At 35.2% G+C, this 21,034-nt stretch overlaps 1 protein-coding gene across 1 annotated transcript in view; it reads right to left on the reverse strand.

The window, feature by feature from the left end:
• Positions 1 to 1,280: 1,280 nt before the first annotated feature.
• Positions 1,281 to 21,034, reverse strand: part of LOC149566252 (uncharacterized) — a 92,940-nt gene continuing 73,186 nt past the window's right edge. The window contains exons 3-6 of the mRNA XM_089819660.1: positions 20,393 to 20,482; positions 3,507 to 4,031; positions 1,968 to 2,318; positions 1,281 to 1,877 (exon numbers count right to left, since the gene is read on the reverse strand). Coding sequence (XP_089675786.1) covers positions 1,590 to 1,877; positions 1,968 to 2,318; positions 3,507 to 4,031; positions 20,393 to 20,482 — 1,254 coding nt within the window. The 3' untranslated portion in view covers positions 1,281 to 1,589. The remainder of the gene's footprint in view (positions 1,878 to 1,967; positions 2,319 to 3,506; positions 4,032 to 20,392; positions 20,483 to 21,034) is intronic.

Genomic DNA, 21,034 nt, shown 5'->3' on the forward strand with positions numbered 1-21,034 from the left:
GGAGCCCTAAATGTAAATTGTTCTACCTATATCTTTTTCGCCATTTCAATTGCCAAAAGGGTTGCTTGAGCCTCTACTTCATTATTAGTGATATCCTCCAACTTTTTGGATTCAACGACTAAAATGTTGCTTAAAAGGTCTCTTGTCACACTTCTTGTTCCTTATAGTTTGAATTTCCTTTTGATGCTCCATCAAAATTTATTTTTAACCAACAATTCATTCAACTTTTCCCACTCAACCTAATCTCTTCTTTGTGGACAACCCTTGAGAACCAATTAAGAAACCAGCATACATTAAACCTAGTAATTATACTACAATGTTATATACTACCAATATACATAAATATAGATAACCCTTTAAGTATCTTAAATCTGTATCATTATGCTATTTCATGACTACATATAATACAAATAGATTTATACTATATTACAATAGATTTCTTATTAACATGCATATCTTCATAAAAGAAAGATATATTTCTATTCTAGTTAAGTCACAAATTCATTTCTATTCCAAAGAAAAACTAATCTTTCAATATTATTACATAGATTTTCCAAAAGATAGATAATGGCAGCTATATAATTATCTTTCTTGTAATTACCAGTTTCAACATTTATTTTTTGAGAATGCTTGAAAGCGAGGGCCTTCAACATTACCTTTCCCATGTTTGGGAGGAAGGAAAGTACCATCTGTCCGATTTGGCAATACTTTCCGGTAGCTGTTATTAACAGAAAAGGAAGCATGAATTGCATGCATATTTAATGTGGAAACATAACGAATTATCACCTCACAAAGACTTTCTATAAACTTTCCGCCGTCTTGTTAATAAGCTACTCGATCTGTGATGTTCCATTTTTTTGGCTTAACCGCATTCCTAGTGCCTCTGAACGATCGTGTTCTCGGCTCTAAGCATTAGGAAATGTATATCTTCAGTTGATCATTTACTTTCGTCATTGTTATCTGAACTTAATTCCAATCTGGTTTACAACTTCCTGCGTTTTCTCTGCTCCGTAGCTGATCGGGCTGTAAAATATGTTCTTTCTTGACCCAACTTCAATTCATAGCTAGTAGCTCAGTTTCTTACTTTCACAATCACATAATGGAGACGTATGGTTTCCTTCAAATTAAAAGAGGAATACGAGACGTATGGTTTCCTTCAAATTAAAAGACAAACACGAGTTTATTTTTGAAAAGGACGAAATTTTATCGTTTGCCACAAATCAAGATATCCCATTTAACTCCCCATGAACTTCAAATCATCAAGTCTATACAAAGCTAAATTGAAAGCAAGAATTTCTTCTGTTAGCTGGGAGGCAATCATGAATATACTCGCCAGGAACAATTACATGACAGTAAGAGGCGTCAAACTGCCCAAGAGTAGCAGTGTTCCAGAATCCGAATACACAATAGCAGGATGACAACCCCAGGCTTCTTCCAATATCTACAGTAAAACTATCAAATTATACCCGGCATCATATTATAATTTATATAACTCTCATTCAATTTATGTTAACAGTGCATCCTATACAGGCTAGGCAGCACAATACAAAATTTTCAACGCAGCTCCCATCTCAAAGATGCCTGGAAGTTCACAAAACTATTAAATTTTGCCGGAAAGTCAAATTAAGTCTTCCTCGGCGTAACCCTGTCTTGCGTAAAAGCCATTTAGGACAAGTGCCAGGCTTCACAAGAGATACGCCATGGAACACGTGTCGAGATTCGCCCCCAAAGATTAAAACATCTCCAGATTCCAGTATGATCTTTTCAGCCTTTTCTGGGTCTCTTTCTGTTCCATAAAGAAACTCTGCAGCATCACCAACAGAAAATGATACTACAGGTAGCCTTTGCTCAAGGCTTCTTGGAGTTTCATCCTTGTCCTGCATATGCAATTTGACATTTTATTATAGCATTCATGCAACTGATAAGAAGGTATTCAGTTTACACACTTCGTAAAACATCTCATTTACCTGATGCAGCCCTAAGCGTCCACTTTCTTTGTAAAAATTTACAATGCACACATCAGGTTGCATGCATGGTAATACATTTTGTAGATTCTCCTCTTTTATTTTGCTGTGATTTTTGAGTTCATCATGAGCAGACCTAATAGCTTTTCGAACCAAGGGTTCAAAATCCGGAGGAAGAGATGGTGGTTTTTCATTATCATGGGAACGCACATCGTTATAAGATCTGGATTGTGGGTCCCAGTTCTTACCGAGGCACATCATCCACAAACGCATTTTGCTTCCTTCGTCGTAAGCAGGTTGATAGAATCCTCCCTTGCCAATACCAAGCTGGCGACATATTTGAACTATTTTAATCTGAAAGCAGAAAGCCAAATAAAAATTGTTACCCCAAATTTTGGTTGGAAAAGCAGAGCGCTAATGAGATAGCAGTACAGAAAATGTTACATTACTAGGAACGGGGCTTACAAAGTAAAGTACTATTATCCTCTAATCCCCGTGGTGGAGCTTAGAATAACTAACATTTTTTTATAACCTGATGACTCGAATTGAGATTAAATTTCAGTTTGTGTTGGGATGCTACATATACCAATTACCAAAGTGAGAGAATGGGACTAGGAGAGACAAGCCAAAATAGCTAAACTTCAATGTAAAGAGGAACTTCAACAAATTCTCTAAAACTAAAACTAGGAAGAATTAATATCAATGGGGAATGAGGTGATCCTCAACTACTGAAACCAATACAATCATGAGCTATATAATGCGGATAAAAAATGGAAAAAGAAATCATTGTGGCGAGAAGAAATTCCAACAGCTGCAAGATAAGGAAGAAGATGGAAAATATGCATTTATTCTGCATCAGAAACTAGAACAGAAGAAACAATGCTGAAAATTCAGAATTTTATTGAGAGGATGTCTGTCTTAGTCTAAGAAAGTGAAACTGATCTTAATATTCAGACTCTAATGATATCATAGATGAGAACAAACTGAAAAAAGTACTACGGGTATGGCCCTATTCCAACCTTCCACCAACTTTCTTATCCAAATAGCGTCTAACTTCTATAATCTCAGAACTCAAATGCTACCCGAGTGCAGTAATGAAAATATGACTAGTCACGTTTTCAAATAAAATGTATTGTAAACTAATGAAAGATAAGATAAAAGACAAATACATGATGACTGCCTGCATGATAATAAGTGTTCCTCAAACAGATAAATCACCATAAAGTATTTGACATTTTCTGAATTCTCTTTAATAAGAACCCCAAGCATTATCAATAATACTGGAGAAACTGGACATCAGCGAGAAACCAAATAAACCAAGATTAAAGAGAAAATAAACTAACATTAGGTACAGCTGGTAGTGTCAAATGAACTAGGATAGTCTTGAAACTTGAAATGAAGCTTGTAGCTTCTAAAGTGCGCAGAAATTATACCTCAAAAATGCAGCAACTCAATTATATATTTGCAAATACATCATACCTGCAGAAATAAAATAGTCTACAGTGACGAATAATAGATCACTAACTGAATCGACTGGCTCACCTGATCATTTTCATTAAGCCAATTCTTCAGCAAGACCATGCCTGGCCTCAAAATGTGGGTCCCTCTACAATTATCACTATTCTGCTTCTTTTCTTTCGTTTGGGCATGTAACGAAGGGGATAGTTCAATAAGCTCTTCTCCGTGACTTGCTGCATCTTTTATGGGCATGCAGATATCAAAAACATCCCTTTCGTTTAAAATGGGAAGGCTGTGGACAAGAAATAGTGGGTCATCATGTTGTACCCTTCCACTTCTGATCTTCATGCTGTCTGGTATTCTTTTATCTTCCATTTGACTATTGCATTTTGCAGGCTTATCTGTGGAGACATAAACTGGGATTTCAAGAATATCTGGGTTTGCCTTAATGCTTGAAATTTGGCCAATTCCTTTATTTGCAGAATGGAGATCTGGGGACCGCTGCCTATTTTGATTTCTCTCTAAGCCACTAATTTGAACAGTTCCTTTATTTCCAGAATAGAGATTTGTGTCACTTTGCTGAATAGCATCTTCAGTGGTAAAATCTACCTGTTCAGATAATTTTGTTATTATCAGTAAAAATGTGCAGTTAATTTGCACATTAATCTTTGTTTTATAAAAAACAATGTACCAAAAAAAATTTAAAAACATGCAATTGTTTCCCTATTTTGAATTGGACTTGTATTAATAAAACAAAACTTGCACTCAATGTCGAAACTTGAAAGACAAACTACTGGAGAAATCGGACATTTACTAGGACTTTTGTGATCACATTTATTCTTAACTATGTTTTTTTATACTTTACTAATTTCAAATTTGTTCCGTGGACACACAAACACAAATGTATATGACCAAAACAGGCCCACGGGAGTTGATCATTCAATCAAGAAATAAAGCAAGGAGAAGCAAAGATAAGCTATAAGCCAGAAACCAAAATATAAGGTTTTTCCTCCCCCTTTCTCACCCTTCCTTTTTTAGAAGACTGGTCTACAGCATACATCAAGTCCTTCCCGGTCCTGATGAAAGATTACAAAGTCTGATCCAGTATTAAAAATAACAACAGCTAAATCCAGAAGCAACTTTTTTCATGGATTGCGGAAATATTGTGTCTTCTTTGTTGTGTCATTGATTAGTTTATACATAAAATCTTACATGAAGTTTGTTAGAAATGTATGATTATTGTTTGTTGTCACTAATGTCAAACATTGTGCTCCATATGTTCCCAGAGTGTTTGTATTCACTCAAATTTTGTGGTTTGGAAATGTGCTATTCTTCATAATGTCGGTTTGTATGCTGAATCTCCAGTATACTGGAAGATAAGTATGCTCTCAGTCCTGTATGATCTCAGAACAGTGGAAGGCAGGTATGTATCCTGTATCTCAGAACTGTGGAAGACAGGTATGTATCATGTATCTCAAAACAGTGGAAGACAGCAATGTGTCCTGTGATCATGAGTAGATGATGTTCTACAGTGCTCCTGTATTCATATTTTTTTTACAGATGTCTACCTAGTCTGAATGTATATTGTAGCGCTGTGTTGCATTGTAGATGGGAGCTTTACAAGTGCAGTTATTTGTCTTTCTCGGGCGGTTCCCTTCTGGAAATCAAGGTTAAAGTTGTGCTACTACTCATTCATATGTATTTACATTTTGGGCTTGGTTGTGACATTCTCTGGTGATCAGGCGTGTGTTTCTGGTGTCCTGGAGATTGTGTTATCCTGTGTTGCAATTCTTTCCAGTTTTTTCTGCTCCTGATTGTGGTAACTTCGGACATGGAGTTGACATGGCTTCCAATATAGCATACAGTTCACTCCATAGCGTATGGAGGTCTGGTTACAGCTGGCAGTTGGTTGTTTGTTAATAATACACATTTGATTTATTCTTAGTGGTTGTTCCACTTATTGCGGATATGGCACTGGATCATCTCTAGTGTGTTCTTGGTTCTTGGCAAACTTTCAGTTAGAGATCTGGCTGCTATATTTATTGATTGTTGAAATATGAGATTTAGGTCCTGGTCTAATACTGTGCTTACAGCTTATCCAGATGGTTTCCTGCTATATGGGACCTCTGTATTTAATGTTTATCACTTATCCGTTTGGGTCCTTGGTTTGGGTGCTATCGTTATTTATCCGATTTGCATTTTGCTTATTTATTGGCCAACATGGAACTCATTTGTAAATCTTCTTGATTTGACCAACCTTATTGTAAGGTCCACTGATCTATTTTGTATATAAGGACAGTGGATACCTTGGTAAAATGCAAGTGCAAGCATGAAGTAAGGTGAGTGAGCCAGTTCAACAATCACCAGAGCAAAGTTCAATGACAGTGGTAAAGAAGAGAAGGCAGTAATAAGTTTGCTTCTAGTGTGGACAATGTTATGCAGATCAGCTGCATTAGCAGGAGAGTATATATATATCTACTTAAAAGAAGAATGAGTACCTTAAAACATGAGCCTTGAGTACTTGAGTTTTTTACTGTAGCTTGCTACTTTGGCAGTGAGCCTGTGTATGCAAATCTGACACAGTGAGCTCCTATATGTACTGTAGGCAATAAGCCTTCTTCATTATTCACATCCATTGTTATATTGGCAATGAGCCTCTAATTGGTATTTTGAAGCAGTGAGCTTCTAATCTTTTGTGATCGGGTTATATTTTCAACGAATTATCTTTGTGGGGAAGTGCTCACCGTGGTTGTCCCCAATTTGAATTTTCCATAAGTAAATATTGGTGTTCCTGTGTTCTTGGTTTTGTCCTCTACTTGCATATTGTTTCTTGTAATTGTTACTGGAGTTAGCTATTGGATAGGTTGGTTTTCTAAGGGAGAGGCATGTAACTCCTCATAAGGTAGGCGAATCCCACGATAGGATACAGATGGGGTCCTCAAGCCTTGAGAAAGTCTATTTGTAGATTGGTTTCTAAGTGCCTTATGACTAGTGATTCCCCATCCGCCATAGGTTGATAATTAGGAGAGAAGTAGATTAGGGCTTAAGTATTTTAGCTGTCAAATGTATTGTGAATCATTGATTGTTTCTTAATTTAATCTGATTTGAATGCATAAATATGTATATAAATCATTGTGAATTGACAACCTCCTAGTATGGAGCCTTATAGAGTAAGTACATTGCCATTTCCAAGTGCAATCCAAAACCTAGTTAGGAAAATAAAGTCCCAATAGTACTGGGACATTACAATTGTTGCCAAAGCATGAACCTGTCATCCTATAGGGTAAAAATGAATCAATCAATACATTCAGTGTGTATTGTGTGTATGCTTTGTGTACACTCTCTATCTTCATACATTCATGTGTATAATTCATGCTTACATTGTGCATTCTCCATGTTTAGTTTCATTTTTCATTGATCTGGATACAAGAATAACTGGAGATTATTCTGTTAGTTCCATTGCGTACACTCTGTATCTTCATACATTCATGTGTATACTTCATGCTTACATTGTGCATTCTCCATGTTTAGTTTCATTTTTCATCGATCTGGATACAAGAATAACTGGAGATTATTCTGTTAGTTCCATTGCTTGTGCTTTATTTGTGCACAAGATAGTATGGTGGATTCAACTTACCAGGGCTAGCCCTGACCAGCTATAAGGCAATGAGTTGTATGCTACCATCGGATGGCTCACCTTATAGATACCAAATGTATGATGTCTTTGGTTTGGGAATACTATGACATAATTAGCAGTTTCCCATCATATGCATGTGTTGTGCTTGTCACCCCCTTAAATTTGGGTTTGATTGAGTAGCCATGCAGCAGTAGTTAAACTAGCAGATAATTCATATAGCATCTGTCTCTGTGTGATTGTATCAAAATCTGCCTTTCCTGAAGAGATTCTAACTTAAATCTTAAGGGAACAATGAAAAGATAAATGGCGAGTGGGTGCAGTTGCAAACAGAATAGTAAAATTAGATAACAATAATTTAGATGATAAATATTAGCTAAGATGATCTATAGCTGGTTGAGACTCTTAAACAATACTGTGGGATCCATCCTCGAGTTTAAAAAGGCAAATTGCTTAACATTGTATTGCAGTCCTCTGGGAATGGAATGATAGGTCAAGGAATATCAAATATTTCTAACGGATATGGAAACCCAAACTTGCATATATAGCATGCAGACTTCATTAGATATAACCGATAGATGATCAAAATATTTTAACTAGCATGATCAAGATAATCTTCCTCTTCCAGTCATACATATGAAAGAGAAGCATTTTTGACACTCTAATTGGTCTAGTCACAATACATAAGAATAGGAAAGATGCATCAAAAAAGGTGTGAATAATTCAGAAAAGATCACTACAATTAAGGCCATGGATATGTGTCTTGCAATCATCTTATTCTTCTTATTACACTTAAAGAATAAAACTTCTAAATTGCTGCCAAGTGTGGCAAGTTATAAATGTTCAAAACACTATCACTGTAATCTTTGGGTACAAATAGTTCAATAACTATAATCCACAAGGGTGAGATTTGTAAATCTTCTTGGTTTGACCAACCTTATTGTAAGGTCCAGTGATCTATTTTGTATATAAGGACAGTGGATACCTTGGTAAAATGCAAGTAAAAGCATGAAGTAAGGTGATTGAGCCAGTTCAACAATCACCAGAGCAAAGTTCAGCAACAGTGGTAGAGAAGAGAAGGTAGTAATAAGTTTGCTTCTAGTGTGGACAATGTTATGCAGATCAGCTGCATTAGCAGGAGAGTATATTTATATCTACTTAAAAGAAGAATGAGTACTTTAAAACATGAGCCTTGAGTACTTGAGTTTTTTACTGTAGCTTGCTACTTTGGCAGTGAGCCTTTGTATGCAAATCTGACGCAGTAAGCTCCTATATGTACTGTAGGCAATAAGCCTTATTCATTATTCATGTCCATTGTTATATTGGCAATGAGCCTCTAATTGGTATTCTGAAGCAGTGAGCTTCTAATCTTTTGTGATCGGTTTATATTCTCAACGAATTATCTTTGTGGGGAAGTGCTCACCATGGTTTTCCCCAATTTGGATTTTCCATAAGTAAATATTGGTGTTCCTGTGTTCTTGGTTTTTTCCTCTACTTGCATATTGTTTCTTGTAATTGTTACTGGAGTCAGCTATTGGATAGGTTGGTTTTCTAAGGGAGAGGCATGTAACTCCTCATAAGGTAGGCGAATCCAACGATAGGATACAAATGGGGTCCTCAAGCCTTGAGAAAGTCTACTTGTAGATTGGTTTCTAAGTACCTTATGACTAGTGACTTCCCGTCCGCCATAGGTTGATAATTAGGAGAAAAGTAGATTAGGGCTTAAGTATGTTAGCTGTCAAATGTATTGTGAATCATTGATTGTTTCTTAATTTAATCTGATTTGAATGCATAAATATGTATATAAATCATTGTGAATGGACAACGTCCTAGTATGGAGCTTTATAGAGTAAGCACATTGTCATTTCCAAGTGCAATTCAAACCCTAGTTGGGAAAATAAAGTCCCAGTAGTACTGGGACATTACAATTGTTGCCAAAGCATGAGCCTGTCATCCTGTAGGGTAAAAATGAATCAATCAATACATTCAGTGTGTATTGTGTGTATGCTTTGCATACACTCTGTATCTTCATACATTCTTGTGTATACTTCATGCTTACATTGTGCATTCTCCATGTTTAGTTTCATTTTTCATTGATCTGGATACAAGAATAACTGGAATTTATTCTGTTAGTTCCATTGTGTACACTCTGTATCTTCATACATTCATGTGTATACTTCATGCTTACATTGTGCATTCTCCATGTTTAGTTTCATTTTTCATTGATCTGGATACAAGAATAACTGGAGATTATTCTGTTAATTCCATTGATTGTGCTTTATTTGTGCACAAGTAAGATAGTATGGTGGATTCAACTTACCAGGGCTAGCCCTGACCAGCTATAAGTCAATGAGTTGTATGCTACCATCAGATGGCTCACCTTATAGATATCAAATGTATGATGTCTTTGGTTTGGGAATACTATGACGTAATTAGCAGTTTTCCATCATATGCATGTGTTGTGTTTGTCACCCCCTTAAATTTGGGTTTGATTGAGTAGCCATGCAGCAGTAATTAAACTAGCAGATAATTCATATAGCATCTGTCTCTGTGTGATTGTATCAAAATCTGCCTTTCCTGAAGAGATTCTAACTTAAATCTTAAGGGAACAATGAAAAGATAAATGACGAGTGGGTGCAGTTGCAAACAGAATAGTAAAATTAGATAAAAATAATTTAGATGATAAATATTAGCTAAGATGATCCATAGCTGGTTGAGAGTCTTAAACAATACTGTGGGATCCCCCCTTGAGATTAAAAAAACAAATTGCTTAACATTGTATTGCAGTCCTCTCGGAATGGAATGATAGGTCAAGGAATAATATTTCTAACGGATATGGAAACACAAACTTGCATATATAGCATGCAGACTTCATTAGATATATCATATAACTGATAGATGATCAAAATATTTTAACTAGCATGATCAAGATAATCTTCCTCTTCAAGTCATACATATGAAAGAGAAGTATTTTTGACACTCTAATTGGTCTAGTCACAATACATAAGAATAGGAAAGATGCATCAAAAAAGGTGTGAATAATTCAGAAAAGATCATTAAAATTAAGGCCATGGATATGTGTCTTGCAATCATCTTATTCTTCTTATTACACTTAAAGAATAAAACTTCTAAATCGCTCCCAACTGTGGCAAGTTATAAATGTTTAAAACACTATCACTGTAATCTTTGGGTACAAATAGTTCAATAACTATAATCCACAAGGGTGAGAACGAGTCAAAAGATCTTCCTGTCAGTCTGTTCACCATCTGGCACAATCACTAAATAAGAGAGAGAGAATCGACAAAGTCCAGGCAGTTTAACCATCAACCACATGGCTTGACAAGCCCTCTTACTCCATGCCAATATGTTAGAATGAGATACCATAGTAACCAAAGTAATTTGAAAATGTCTTGGCCAAGGTCTTGGAACACCATTGTGATACACTTGCAGCATGATCATACTTAGTATGAGAGCACCTACATCGCATCGCATATATTGGTGCAATACAGTTGCATTTGGATAGAAGGCTTGAGGCCCACATATCATTTATAAGTTGTAGAGGCAAAACACACCCGCAACAATTTCAAATTAATCAAAGAAAGCAATCATTTGACAAAAAGAGAAATATTCCCCTCTTCATGCATTCATGTATTTTCAAATATATGCTCCATGTGTACTTATAGTATTGGTTGATCTTCAATAAGATAATAACTGGGAATGAACCAAAAGATATGAATTTAAGGAATGCTATCATGGAAACATCAGTTTTTTGCAAATAAAATTGACACCATTATGAGATAGCCTAGATCCTTTTCTGTGGAAGATGAGAAAAACTTGTATTAAGCTTAGCACAGTTCCAACTATCAAATCATAATTCACATTCAAAATAAGTAAGAAAACATACATGATAATATCAGAGTATCAGAGTAGCACAACAGACGAGAAATTATGGATAGGTCTCCATGATGATTCAATCAGTACTTGAGGACAAGCAATTTGGGACGGTAGGACTGTCACGTCCCCTATTTGAAACACTGATTGTAATAGCCCCAACCTTTTCACATCGGTTTTGTGAAGTCTCTGAGAGAGACAAAATTGCACTAATGAATCAGGGGATCATAATTACAGAAAAAGTCAGTAGTCATTGGCTTAACTGTGATTAAATGTAAATGGCAATGGAGATACCTCAGTCAAAATAATCAGATTTAACTTGAGGTATTATCAAACACTATTAGTATGATGGTTATCTCCGTGGCTTCTACACACGGATATTCTCTCACATACATTAGTAATTACTAATAACATATCAAACTAAGCAGCAACCTACCAAGATACGTAAACCACCAAAAATGATTATAAACAAGGGATCTACAATGTTGTAATTAAGAATAAGTAACCGACCATACACAAGGAAGACCAATATACTATTATATGTATTGACTATTAACTTATTAAGGCAGATCATAGTTCAAATTCTCGCTGATATATAATTTTCTTGCGAGAAATTCTTGGCAGCGAGAAAACTTGATTTTTTATCGCCATGTTTAATGGACAATATTTTGGTCTTATCGCCACAAGAAGTTAGTGAGATCTACGCAATATATCGCCATTTCTCGGCAATAACTAAGGAACTTCTTGCGGGCAGCATGCCAGTAAATACCTGCGCACAGGCCCAGCATTTCATTATTTTCTTTACTGTGTTCAGCTTCTTGTATGGAGGAGAAGGGTTTTGGAGCAGTACCTAAGTGTTTGGCGTTGATTTAAAGCGATTTCCAGTGGATTAGGAGCAGATTCGAAGCTCTTTCCAAGCAAATCTGAATTCACAAGTAAGTTTCTTAATTTTTTGTTCTTTCGAGTTAAAATTCATTTCATCTTCCCACACTTGCATGTCTTGCATCTAACTTAATCAAGACTCTATGAATACCATTTGTAATGTTCCCTAATATGTTTTAGAGTGTAATGACAAAGATCTAACATCTTTTTGCAATTTTTCCAAAAAAAATAATTTTTCTCAATAATTTCATAACCTAATACATCTTTTGTTTTATTCTATGATTTTCCAACATATGTTTTTTGAAGTTTTAATCTAATATAGTTTGTTCCTAAATATGTTTATTTAATTTTTAAATTTGTGACTTATTTTGTATGTGTAGGTTGATTTAACATTAAATGGCAAATATGGCTTCCTCTACAACTAGGTCAGCTGTAGCATCTCCCAATAGCCCCGTAGCATGTCTGTAACAACCACTTTTTTCGGGTCTTAATTAACAACTAACATATTCAAAGAATTACAGTTATTACTTCATTTTCATAGGAAAACAATTATATCAATTATGTTCATGTGAATGAGATTAATAGTTACAAATACTTAAACGGAAAACTCATAACTAACATTTGAAAACACCATCAATAAATTTACTATGTTAATTAAAATCTACATACCATGGAATTTGAACCGAGAACTCATTGTAGGGATGCTTCTGCAATCACCTAGATTAGTCCACAAATATCAGTAAGGATAAATTGATGATTACCATTAAATACCATTATATCAAAATCAAATGACAATTACCATTATATACCACTATATCATTTAGGGCATCACATACCACTGTATCAATTAGGGCATCAATTACCATTGGATCATTTAGGGCATCAGATACTAGTGTATCATTTAGGGCTTCAGATACCACTATATCATTTAGGGCATCAATTACCATTGCATCGTTTAGGGCATTGAATACCACTATATCATTTAGTGCTTTAGATAGCACTATATTATTTTGAGCATCAATTACAATTGGATTATTTAGGGCATCAGATACCACTGTATCATTTGGGGTGTCAATACCACTGTACCATTCCTTTTCTTTCGATTTCTTAATTGTGGAAATAACATAAGATTAGAAGATATGCTCATTCATTATTTTTATAAATGAAAGACTGAAATATCAATTCCATCAAATAAATCTATCTCTCACAAATAAATATATTCCACGTTCAGTTAGAAAATCAACCTATCTAATTGGTTGCCAATTATATTGACGATAAGAGTTGCTTTAAAGAAATAACTGTAAAGATGTTACAACACAATTAATCTTACCTTCTACTTGAATATACATCATAAAAGTAAATATACCTATTTCCGACAAATGTTTGAATGCAAAACTTATCTTTATCTGATACACATCTGACATCTTGTGGAAAGGGGAAACATTGTCAGGGGCTTAACCACCCAATCTCAAACCATAACTTATCCCCACACAATCTTGTCATCCACTGAGCATGCTGGTATCTAATCACACCACTCAACTTGACAATAGGAGAATACAATAAACATGATCAAGCATGAGTTATTAAATGATTCTATTTTAAAATAATTAACATTTCTATGTCACATCTGACTTTGTTTCATATAATTGCAGATTGTTTTCTATCACCTCTTGACCCTTTTCCTTGGCTATACAACTGGGTGAGTCCCAAGTGTTTGAATCTCAGAGCAACCCGCTCTTCCGGTTGATCTTTAACTGATAAAAGAATATTATATGTTTCCAGCTTATCACAAACTGTGACTTGAAAGAATATGTTCTTTAAAACTAGCAAAAATATCATTGATTCTAATTTCCAAATTGTATATTTAAAGCATGATTTTATTGCATCTTAAATAACTCTTTCTCAAGAGGTTCTATCCAATGATTATAACTACAGTTTAGCTGTTCTCAAAATTGGAAAATAGTAGCAAATGATAAGAAGTAAACAGCTATGCTTGGAACATGATTGATTACATAACCTATGACAATCTGGAAAAAATATGAGCCTAGCTGGCCATTATGATTCAGCCCCTCCACAAATGTTCTTCAGGCGCAAAGTCCAGTGTAAAGATGTGTCACGTCTTCTGCAAAGAAGACCATTACAAGGCAGAGAGAGTTGGCAATGCCATGGAGACAATGATTTCAAATTGACATTTGTAGAAAATCGGGTGTAAATGGAAGTCGGAAATAAGAGAGGGAGTCGGGGATGAGAGGAAAGTTAGGTGCTTGAAACAAAATAGAAGTCGGGTTTTTGGTATATATATCCCCCACCTCTCCCTCGACTTCTTAAATAAAAAAGGTAATGATCACAAAAGTCATATGCAAGAACAAGGTAGTCGGGTGTTGAAAGAAAATAAGAATAAAATGCTGCCCTCTGTCTCCATCAACTTCAAAATATATAATGAGTAATGTGACTTCTTGGCTTCCGTAACATAAAGAATATCTTGGCTCTTTGAACGCCAATTAAAAATGCCAAGTGTTGAATCGGTTTTTAAAAAAAAAAGAATGAATAAAGGTTGGAAGAAGATTTGAAGCTTATAAATCGAAAGTATTATAGTTTATATCTATCTACGTACACATAGATATATTTGTGAGGTGGCATCATTAAATTATGGTGTCACTTTATATTTATCTCTATTTGTATGTACAAAGGTATACATTTAAAATAATATTGTGAAAGATCATCAAAACCTTTGAGATACACATTATATTTAATTAAATAATTAATGTTTTAAATGTTTATTTAATAGCTCATGCAGTTCCATCGATTGTATCCTGATGTTCAAGTCGCTAGGTCTTCAACCATAGTGATTCATGATTCATACCCATTTGCCCAGTGATGGTGATGTTCCTGTGCCCAATTCTTTTCTGACAATGCTTCTACCCCTTCAACGTGCTTCCTATAAGGAAATTCTCCGCGGTTAAATCATATTACCATAACAAGTTATTTAATCATAAATAATTATAACGACTAACCATCTTACCATTTTACAAGATTATAACAAATTTAACTATCAACTGACTTCATGTAAACCTCAACAGCTATATGAACATTCTAAATTAGGTCAAAAATTGGGATGTAACAATGTCCATCTAGATTAAAGGGGCTAGAGACTTTGCATGGAATTATGCCTTTGAAGGAACAAAGTATAATAGTGTCATATGCATGAAATGTGAAAAACAAATTCATGGAGGAATATCTAGTTTGAAGTACCACCTTGCTAGTATAGAAAAGTGTGACACAAGGGTTTTTGATGTGACTATGGAGAAAATAAAAAGGGAGATGATTGCTTTGCTTAGTGCGCAAGAAAAGAAGTTGAAAAGAGAAAGGGAAAAATTGGCCATGAGGACATCCATCTATGAATCGCAAGGTGTGTTTCCTTTTAAGAATCATTTATTATTTTCTAATCACGACTAGTGATTGTGGTAAAAAAATTATCATGATTCAAAAGAAATGATGTGGATTGTGACCAAGTATCCCAATCACCCTTGATGAAGAAGAAGATGCACTTGAGGGGATAGTGGGCTCTTTTCAAAGCCCACGAATCCACACACGGAACACACCTACCCATGGCAAGTCCTCAAGCTCAACTTCAACATCCGCTAGTTCTAGTAGACCACAAAACTCTTCTATTGATGGTTATTTTGTGCATAGAAACACACCTGGAGCATAACCATCATTGGAGAGTACTACATGGAACTGTGATGTGCATGAGTAACTTGACATTCAATGTGCTGATTTTTGATTGTTTAACAATCCCTTCTTTAATGTTGCAGCAAGTCCATATTTTCTAAATTTTGTGACTAGTTGTACAGTGGCGGGAAAGGGCTACTAGCCACCTACTCCTACAGCCTTGAGTGGGAGGTTAGTTTACTTGTTTCAAACTTTAATACTTTCACAGTTATACAATACACTTATTTTTGTTGATATTAATTGTTTTTTAATCAAAATTGTGTCCATAATCTCATTTTTTATTTTGCACTTGTAGATTGTTGAAAGATGTTGTTTCTAGGGGTAAAGATGCAGTTGGAAAGAAAAAGTTACAATGGAAACAGTATGGTTGCACCATACTTTTAGATGGATGGATGGATGGAAGAAACCGTACCATCATCAACTTTTCAATTTCTTGCAAGGATCAAGTAGTCTTTCTTAAATCCTTGGATGCCTTAGACAAGATAAAGATAGCTGAAACTTTGGCTCTAATGCTAAAGAATGTTGTGATGGAGGTTGGGGCTGAAAATGTGGTGCAAATCACCAACAATGCAGTGGCATATGAGGCAGAAAGTAGGATCTTACAAGAAAAGCATAGCACACTCTTTTGGTCTCCTTATGCAAAGCATGCTATTGACCTTCTTTTGGAGAATATAGGGAAATTGGATTGGGTGAAACCGGTTGTAGAGGAAGCAAGGAAGATAACAAAATATATCTACAATCACCCTTGGGTCCTTCGCTTGATGAGAAACCTCACCAAAGACAATTGGTTAGATCCACGGTCACAAGATTTGCAACAATTCTTTTAACGTTGCACTGTGTTCTTCATCATATGATTCCTTTAAGGCAGATGTTTGTGTGTCCAAAATGGCTACAGTCAAGTTATTCAAAGAAGGCTGATGGACAGAGTGTTGCACGCATTGTGTTTGATATCCAGTTTTTTGATCGAGCTATAGAAATTGTGAAGGTAGCTTGGAAACTTTAAAAAATGATTTTAATTTTTTGTAGTTATTAATCAAGTCTTTCATCATTAATTTATAACCCTACTCCCTAATTAATAATTGTTTTCTACTTTTCAATTGTAGGTGGTGAAGCCCTTGGTTAGAGTTCTCCACTTGGTAGATGGGGAACAATCCCCAATGGGTTCCCTTTATGAGGCCATGGATAGGGCTAAAGAGGTTGTAAGAAATAAGTACGGGGGAGGAAGCCTAAAATTTCAGTCCATATGGGATATTATTGATAGGAGGTGGAGCAATCAGCTCCACCAACCCATTCATCCAACAGGGTATTTCCTCAACCCTTGTTACTGCTTCTCTCCATCATATGCGGATCCCAATCGAGAGGTCATGGAGGGCTTTAGTGAATGCATGTAGAGGATGGTATCTAACATTGCAGTGAGAGACCTCATTGTGGCTAAGATGGAAGTGTATCAAAATGCAATGGGCAAACTATTCTCCTCAACCTTGGCAAGAAGACCTTGTCTTTGTGCATCATAACCTCAAGTTGTGCATAAGAAAGTTAATGTCATCAACAGCTGAGCCACTTGATCTGGATGACATAGATCCTTTTGGTGGTTGGACAACACAGGTGTGTTGCAGCCTTCATTGTTCACCAAGCATGACATATATGAGTTGGAGAGGCAAGCTATGGAGGAGGGTGATTTTACAGTGGGACTCGACGAAATTCAGGAGGAGGGCAATGAGAGTGAGGACATTGATAGTGAGCACAGTGATAGTGAGGATGAGGAGGATGAGAAGTCATTGCTAGGGCCACCACCACCACCATAGACGACTGCTACTGCTAGAGCTGCTAGACCCCCTCCCTCTCCCATAGTTTTTACTAGAACTACTGAAGGGGGATAAGAAAGATGTAGACTAGTTTCATATTGAACTTGACATTTGTATTTTCTTATATTTTTACAAAGACAATTCGGTATTTGTAGTTTGCTTTAGAGTCTCTAACTACATCAACATTCCACATGAGGATGTGATTTTGTTCCTTATTGCATTTATATATATCTAGATCAACTTGTTCGGTTTGTGTACTCATTTATTAACTCAATACATGCATCTACTTATTGAATTTTGTGGAAAAAATGCATTTTTAAAATTCCCAATATTTTCTCAAGTTTCCAAATTCTCTCTAATATTTGCCAGGAAATTTTGTTTTGGCCTCACCGAGAAGTGGCAGAGAACGAGATTTTGAACTATGGTACAGATAATATCTCCAAAGTCAAACATAAATGTCTACAGAGATTAAGGGAATCAACCAATATCATACTATCATCAATCCTTCATTGCCAATCAACCATTAGCATTACTCTAGAGTCAAGGATAGCATGAAACATATGTTCAAAAAATACAATATGAATATCATCGACTAGGCAGAGTGATCTTTTATCATCAATAAAACATAAGGCGACATACTTCGTTAAGCCTGTTGAGATTTGCCACCAGTGAAGAAGCATCAGATGTCACATCAAGGAACAGTCAAAAATAGAATCACAAATATCCATCAACAAGACAGTGGACAATCAAATATGTTAATTTGATATTTAAGTGATCAAAGACTATGGACTGTGCAAACAGAAGCTAATCAGAGTGATCAATATATATAAGTAAACAATGATTATGCCAAACCCAAGAAATCAATAAGAGTAAACTAGTGATTGTTATAATTATACAACCTATTATTAATAGCCCACATTATATTATGACTAAGTGGTGCTGAGAATGATTAATGTCAGCTAGTAGCAAACGAGACCAACCAAATACAAACTGATCCTGGTTAATGTGATTTAAAGATGAAGGGACATGGAATGCATCTCTTACCAAGGGGGCCTATCTTTCCAAATACGCGGTATAACCAAGCAATCATCACCACTCAATCAATCATCGAAGGAATCAGAATTATTATGTATAATTGATACTCATCAAAGGGAAGAGATAAGAAAGGAATTCATATAATCTATGTTTGTCAAAGGAAATGAATTGTATTATATTGCTTGCAAGCATCATGTGAAAGCAAATTATCCTGCAACTTACCTATGAATTGAATACTGATTTACAGAATGTCATATCTGAATTCTATTAAGGGGCCAGAATATGGTATGATATATATGCTGTCGTATTTATATCTATTAATAATAAGTGTACGAACAATTTTATCAGTTACACATGCGCATGTGCATATATATTAGTATACTCATATAACCTAATAGGCTAATCCTTAATCACTCACTATCGCCCCTTAAGAGGATAGGTTGGTTTTGTTAAGGAGAAGCAGAGTAATTACTCCCAAGGTAGGTGAATCCCAAGATGAGATATGGCTGGGTACCTGACGCCTCAAAGAAGCCTACTTGTAGATTGGTTTCCAAGTGCCTTATGTCAAGTAATTCCCCATCTTCCTTAGGGCTGATGATTAGGAGAGAAGTAAGAAATTGGGGCTTAAGTATGTCAACTGTCAAATGTCTTATGAATCATTGATTGTTCCTTAATTTAATCTGACTTAATGCATAGTGATGTATGTTGACTGTTAACCGTTGACAGCCCCCCTGTAGGGAATATTACAGAGAGTAACTTGTCGTTTCCAAGCACAAATCCAAATCTTCGTTGGGAATTTTAAAATAAATCAAGTCCAGTTCCAATAGGGGACACTACAGATATAAATACAGCACTACGATAATGAAACATTATAGTTACCTTCATTTCTATTAATGTCTCTCCTATTATTTGATTGAGAAAAAAATTCGCTGTGTTATCAACGCCCATGGAAAGGTACCCGGACTATACCACTATGGTACATTTTTTAGTTCCAAGGTTGCAGACAGAACCCTAGAAACATGTGGAGAGAAAGCATTCACTCAAAAGTTTGAACATAAAAAATGGATTTAGTTTTGAAGATGAGAAATATATACAAACAAAGCTCTCTTTTAAAATATTAAACACAAGATTTTACGAGCTTTAAAATCTCCATTAAAAAGGAAATCCACATATTGAAAGGATCAGTAAGAAGACGATCCGATAAATATTTGAAAATATATATTATTTAAAAGTTTACAAAAGATTTGTTGTTCTGAATTTGAATTGCAGAAAACAAAGCTTACAAATTTAAATTCCTCAGAAAGCACTGCTTATTTTGGCTCAGACAAACATAAGGTAAAGTGCATCAAAAATTAAGGCAAATACAAGAAGATATAAGAAGCACACAATGCTAGGCCTGGCAAATCTAGACAATGAGATTTTAAGAGACTAATGCATATGTGCTGACATATATGCACTTGGAAAACAGTGGATGTTTCGTTTTGGTAATAATTTTTTAAATTTTTTTTTATGAGGTTACCTAAAAGGACATTAAGGGGACTGTTACACATTATATTGTTGACTTGTCTACCAAATTATATGGTTAGAATATTCAAGTTCATATCTAAATTTTACAAGACTGGACTATTAATAAAGAGATTGTAATGGCATAAATAAAATTCAATGATATATAAAAATGACATTGAATTTCAATAAAGACACCTTATTCTCACCTTCATTTTAATGACTCATTTTTATTGATGTCTCTCCTCTTATTGAATACAAAAAGGAAAATACATCTGAAATGCAATTAACAATTATTCCGTTGAATATATAATCTTATTGTTTTCTTACGTACACTGTACACATAGCATTTGTAACTTTTCTACTTTCAACATGTTTGTCCCAAACATTTATCCAGATCTCTAATTTGTTGTTTGGTGAAAAAATAATAAATGCATCACCAATGCACAGAGGCAGATGAAAATAAGACAGGTTTATAGAAAACCAACCTCTCCAATATCTGCACCCAGCCTAAAAACTGTTCTATTTTTCCTTGCATTTTCAGCTTCATCAAGAATTAATTGCTGATTCTTCTTTTCCTGCCACACACAGCAAAATCATTTCATGATTGTGCATCAGGTGCTCAATGGTAGACATACATTGCAACACAACATGCAAGGATTCTTAAGTTGTGTGAAAAAATGACATCCATGACAAGTACAACAAAACAATCTGTTAACATAATCAAAATAGTAAGCATGTGACAACTTCAAGTGTAGGAAAGAGGAAAAGGGACAACACTGGATCTCATAGAAATCAAATTTTCACAATCCATTATAATTACAGTGAAGGCTTCTGGATTAGATTGTGTTGAGATTTTTTCATCAAAGTTTTGAATCACATTACGTGATCCATCATCAGGCAGAAAGAGAGCAAGAGATGCATGAAAAAATCTGAACACAATCTAATCCAGAAGTCTTCACTGTAATACTGGATCTGCTGGATCAACAGTTCACAGAAAATCATTTGGAAACATACAAGAAAAATTGAAGAACAAAACAAGTATTTGTTTCATTGTTTCAAATTATGGTGCTTCCAGAACAACTGAAGTCTAATGCTGTTTACAGCAGATGGTCAACACAGAATATTTT

Source organism: Cupressus sempervirens, chromosome 3, assembly GCF_028749045.1.
Source record: "Cupressus sempervirens isolate cs-2001-9-10 chromosome 3, ASM2874904v1, whole genome shotgun sequence".
In the NCBI taxonomy this organism is placed as follows: domain Eukaryota; kingdom Viridiplantae; phylum Streptophyta; class Pinopsida; order Cupressales; family Cupressaceae; genus Cupressus; species Cupressus sempervirens.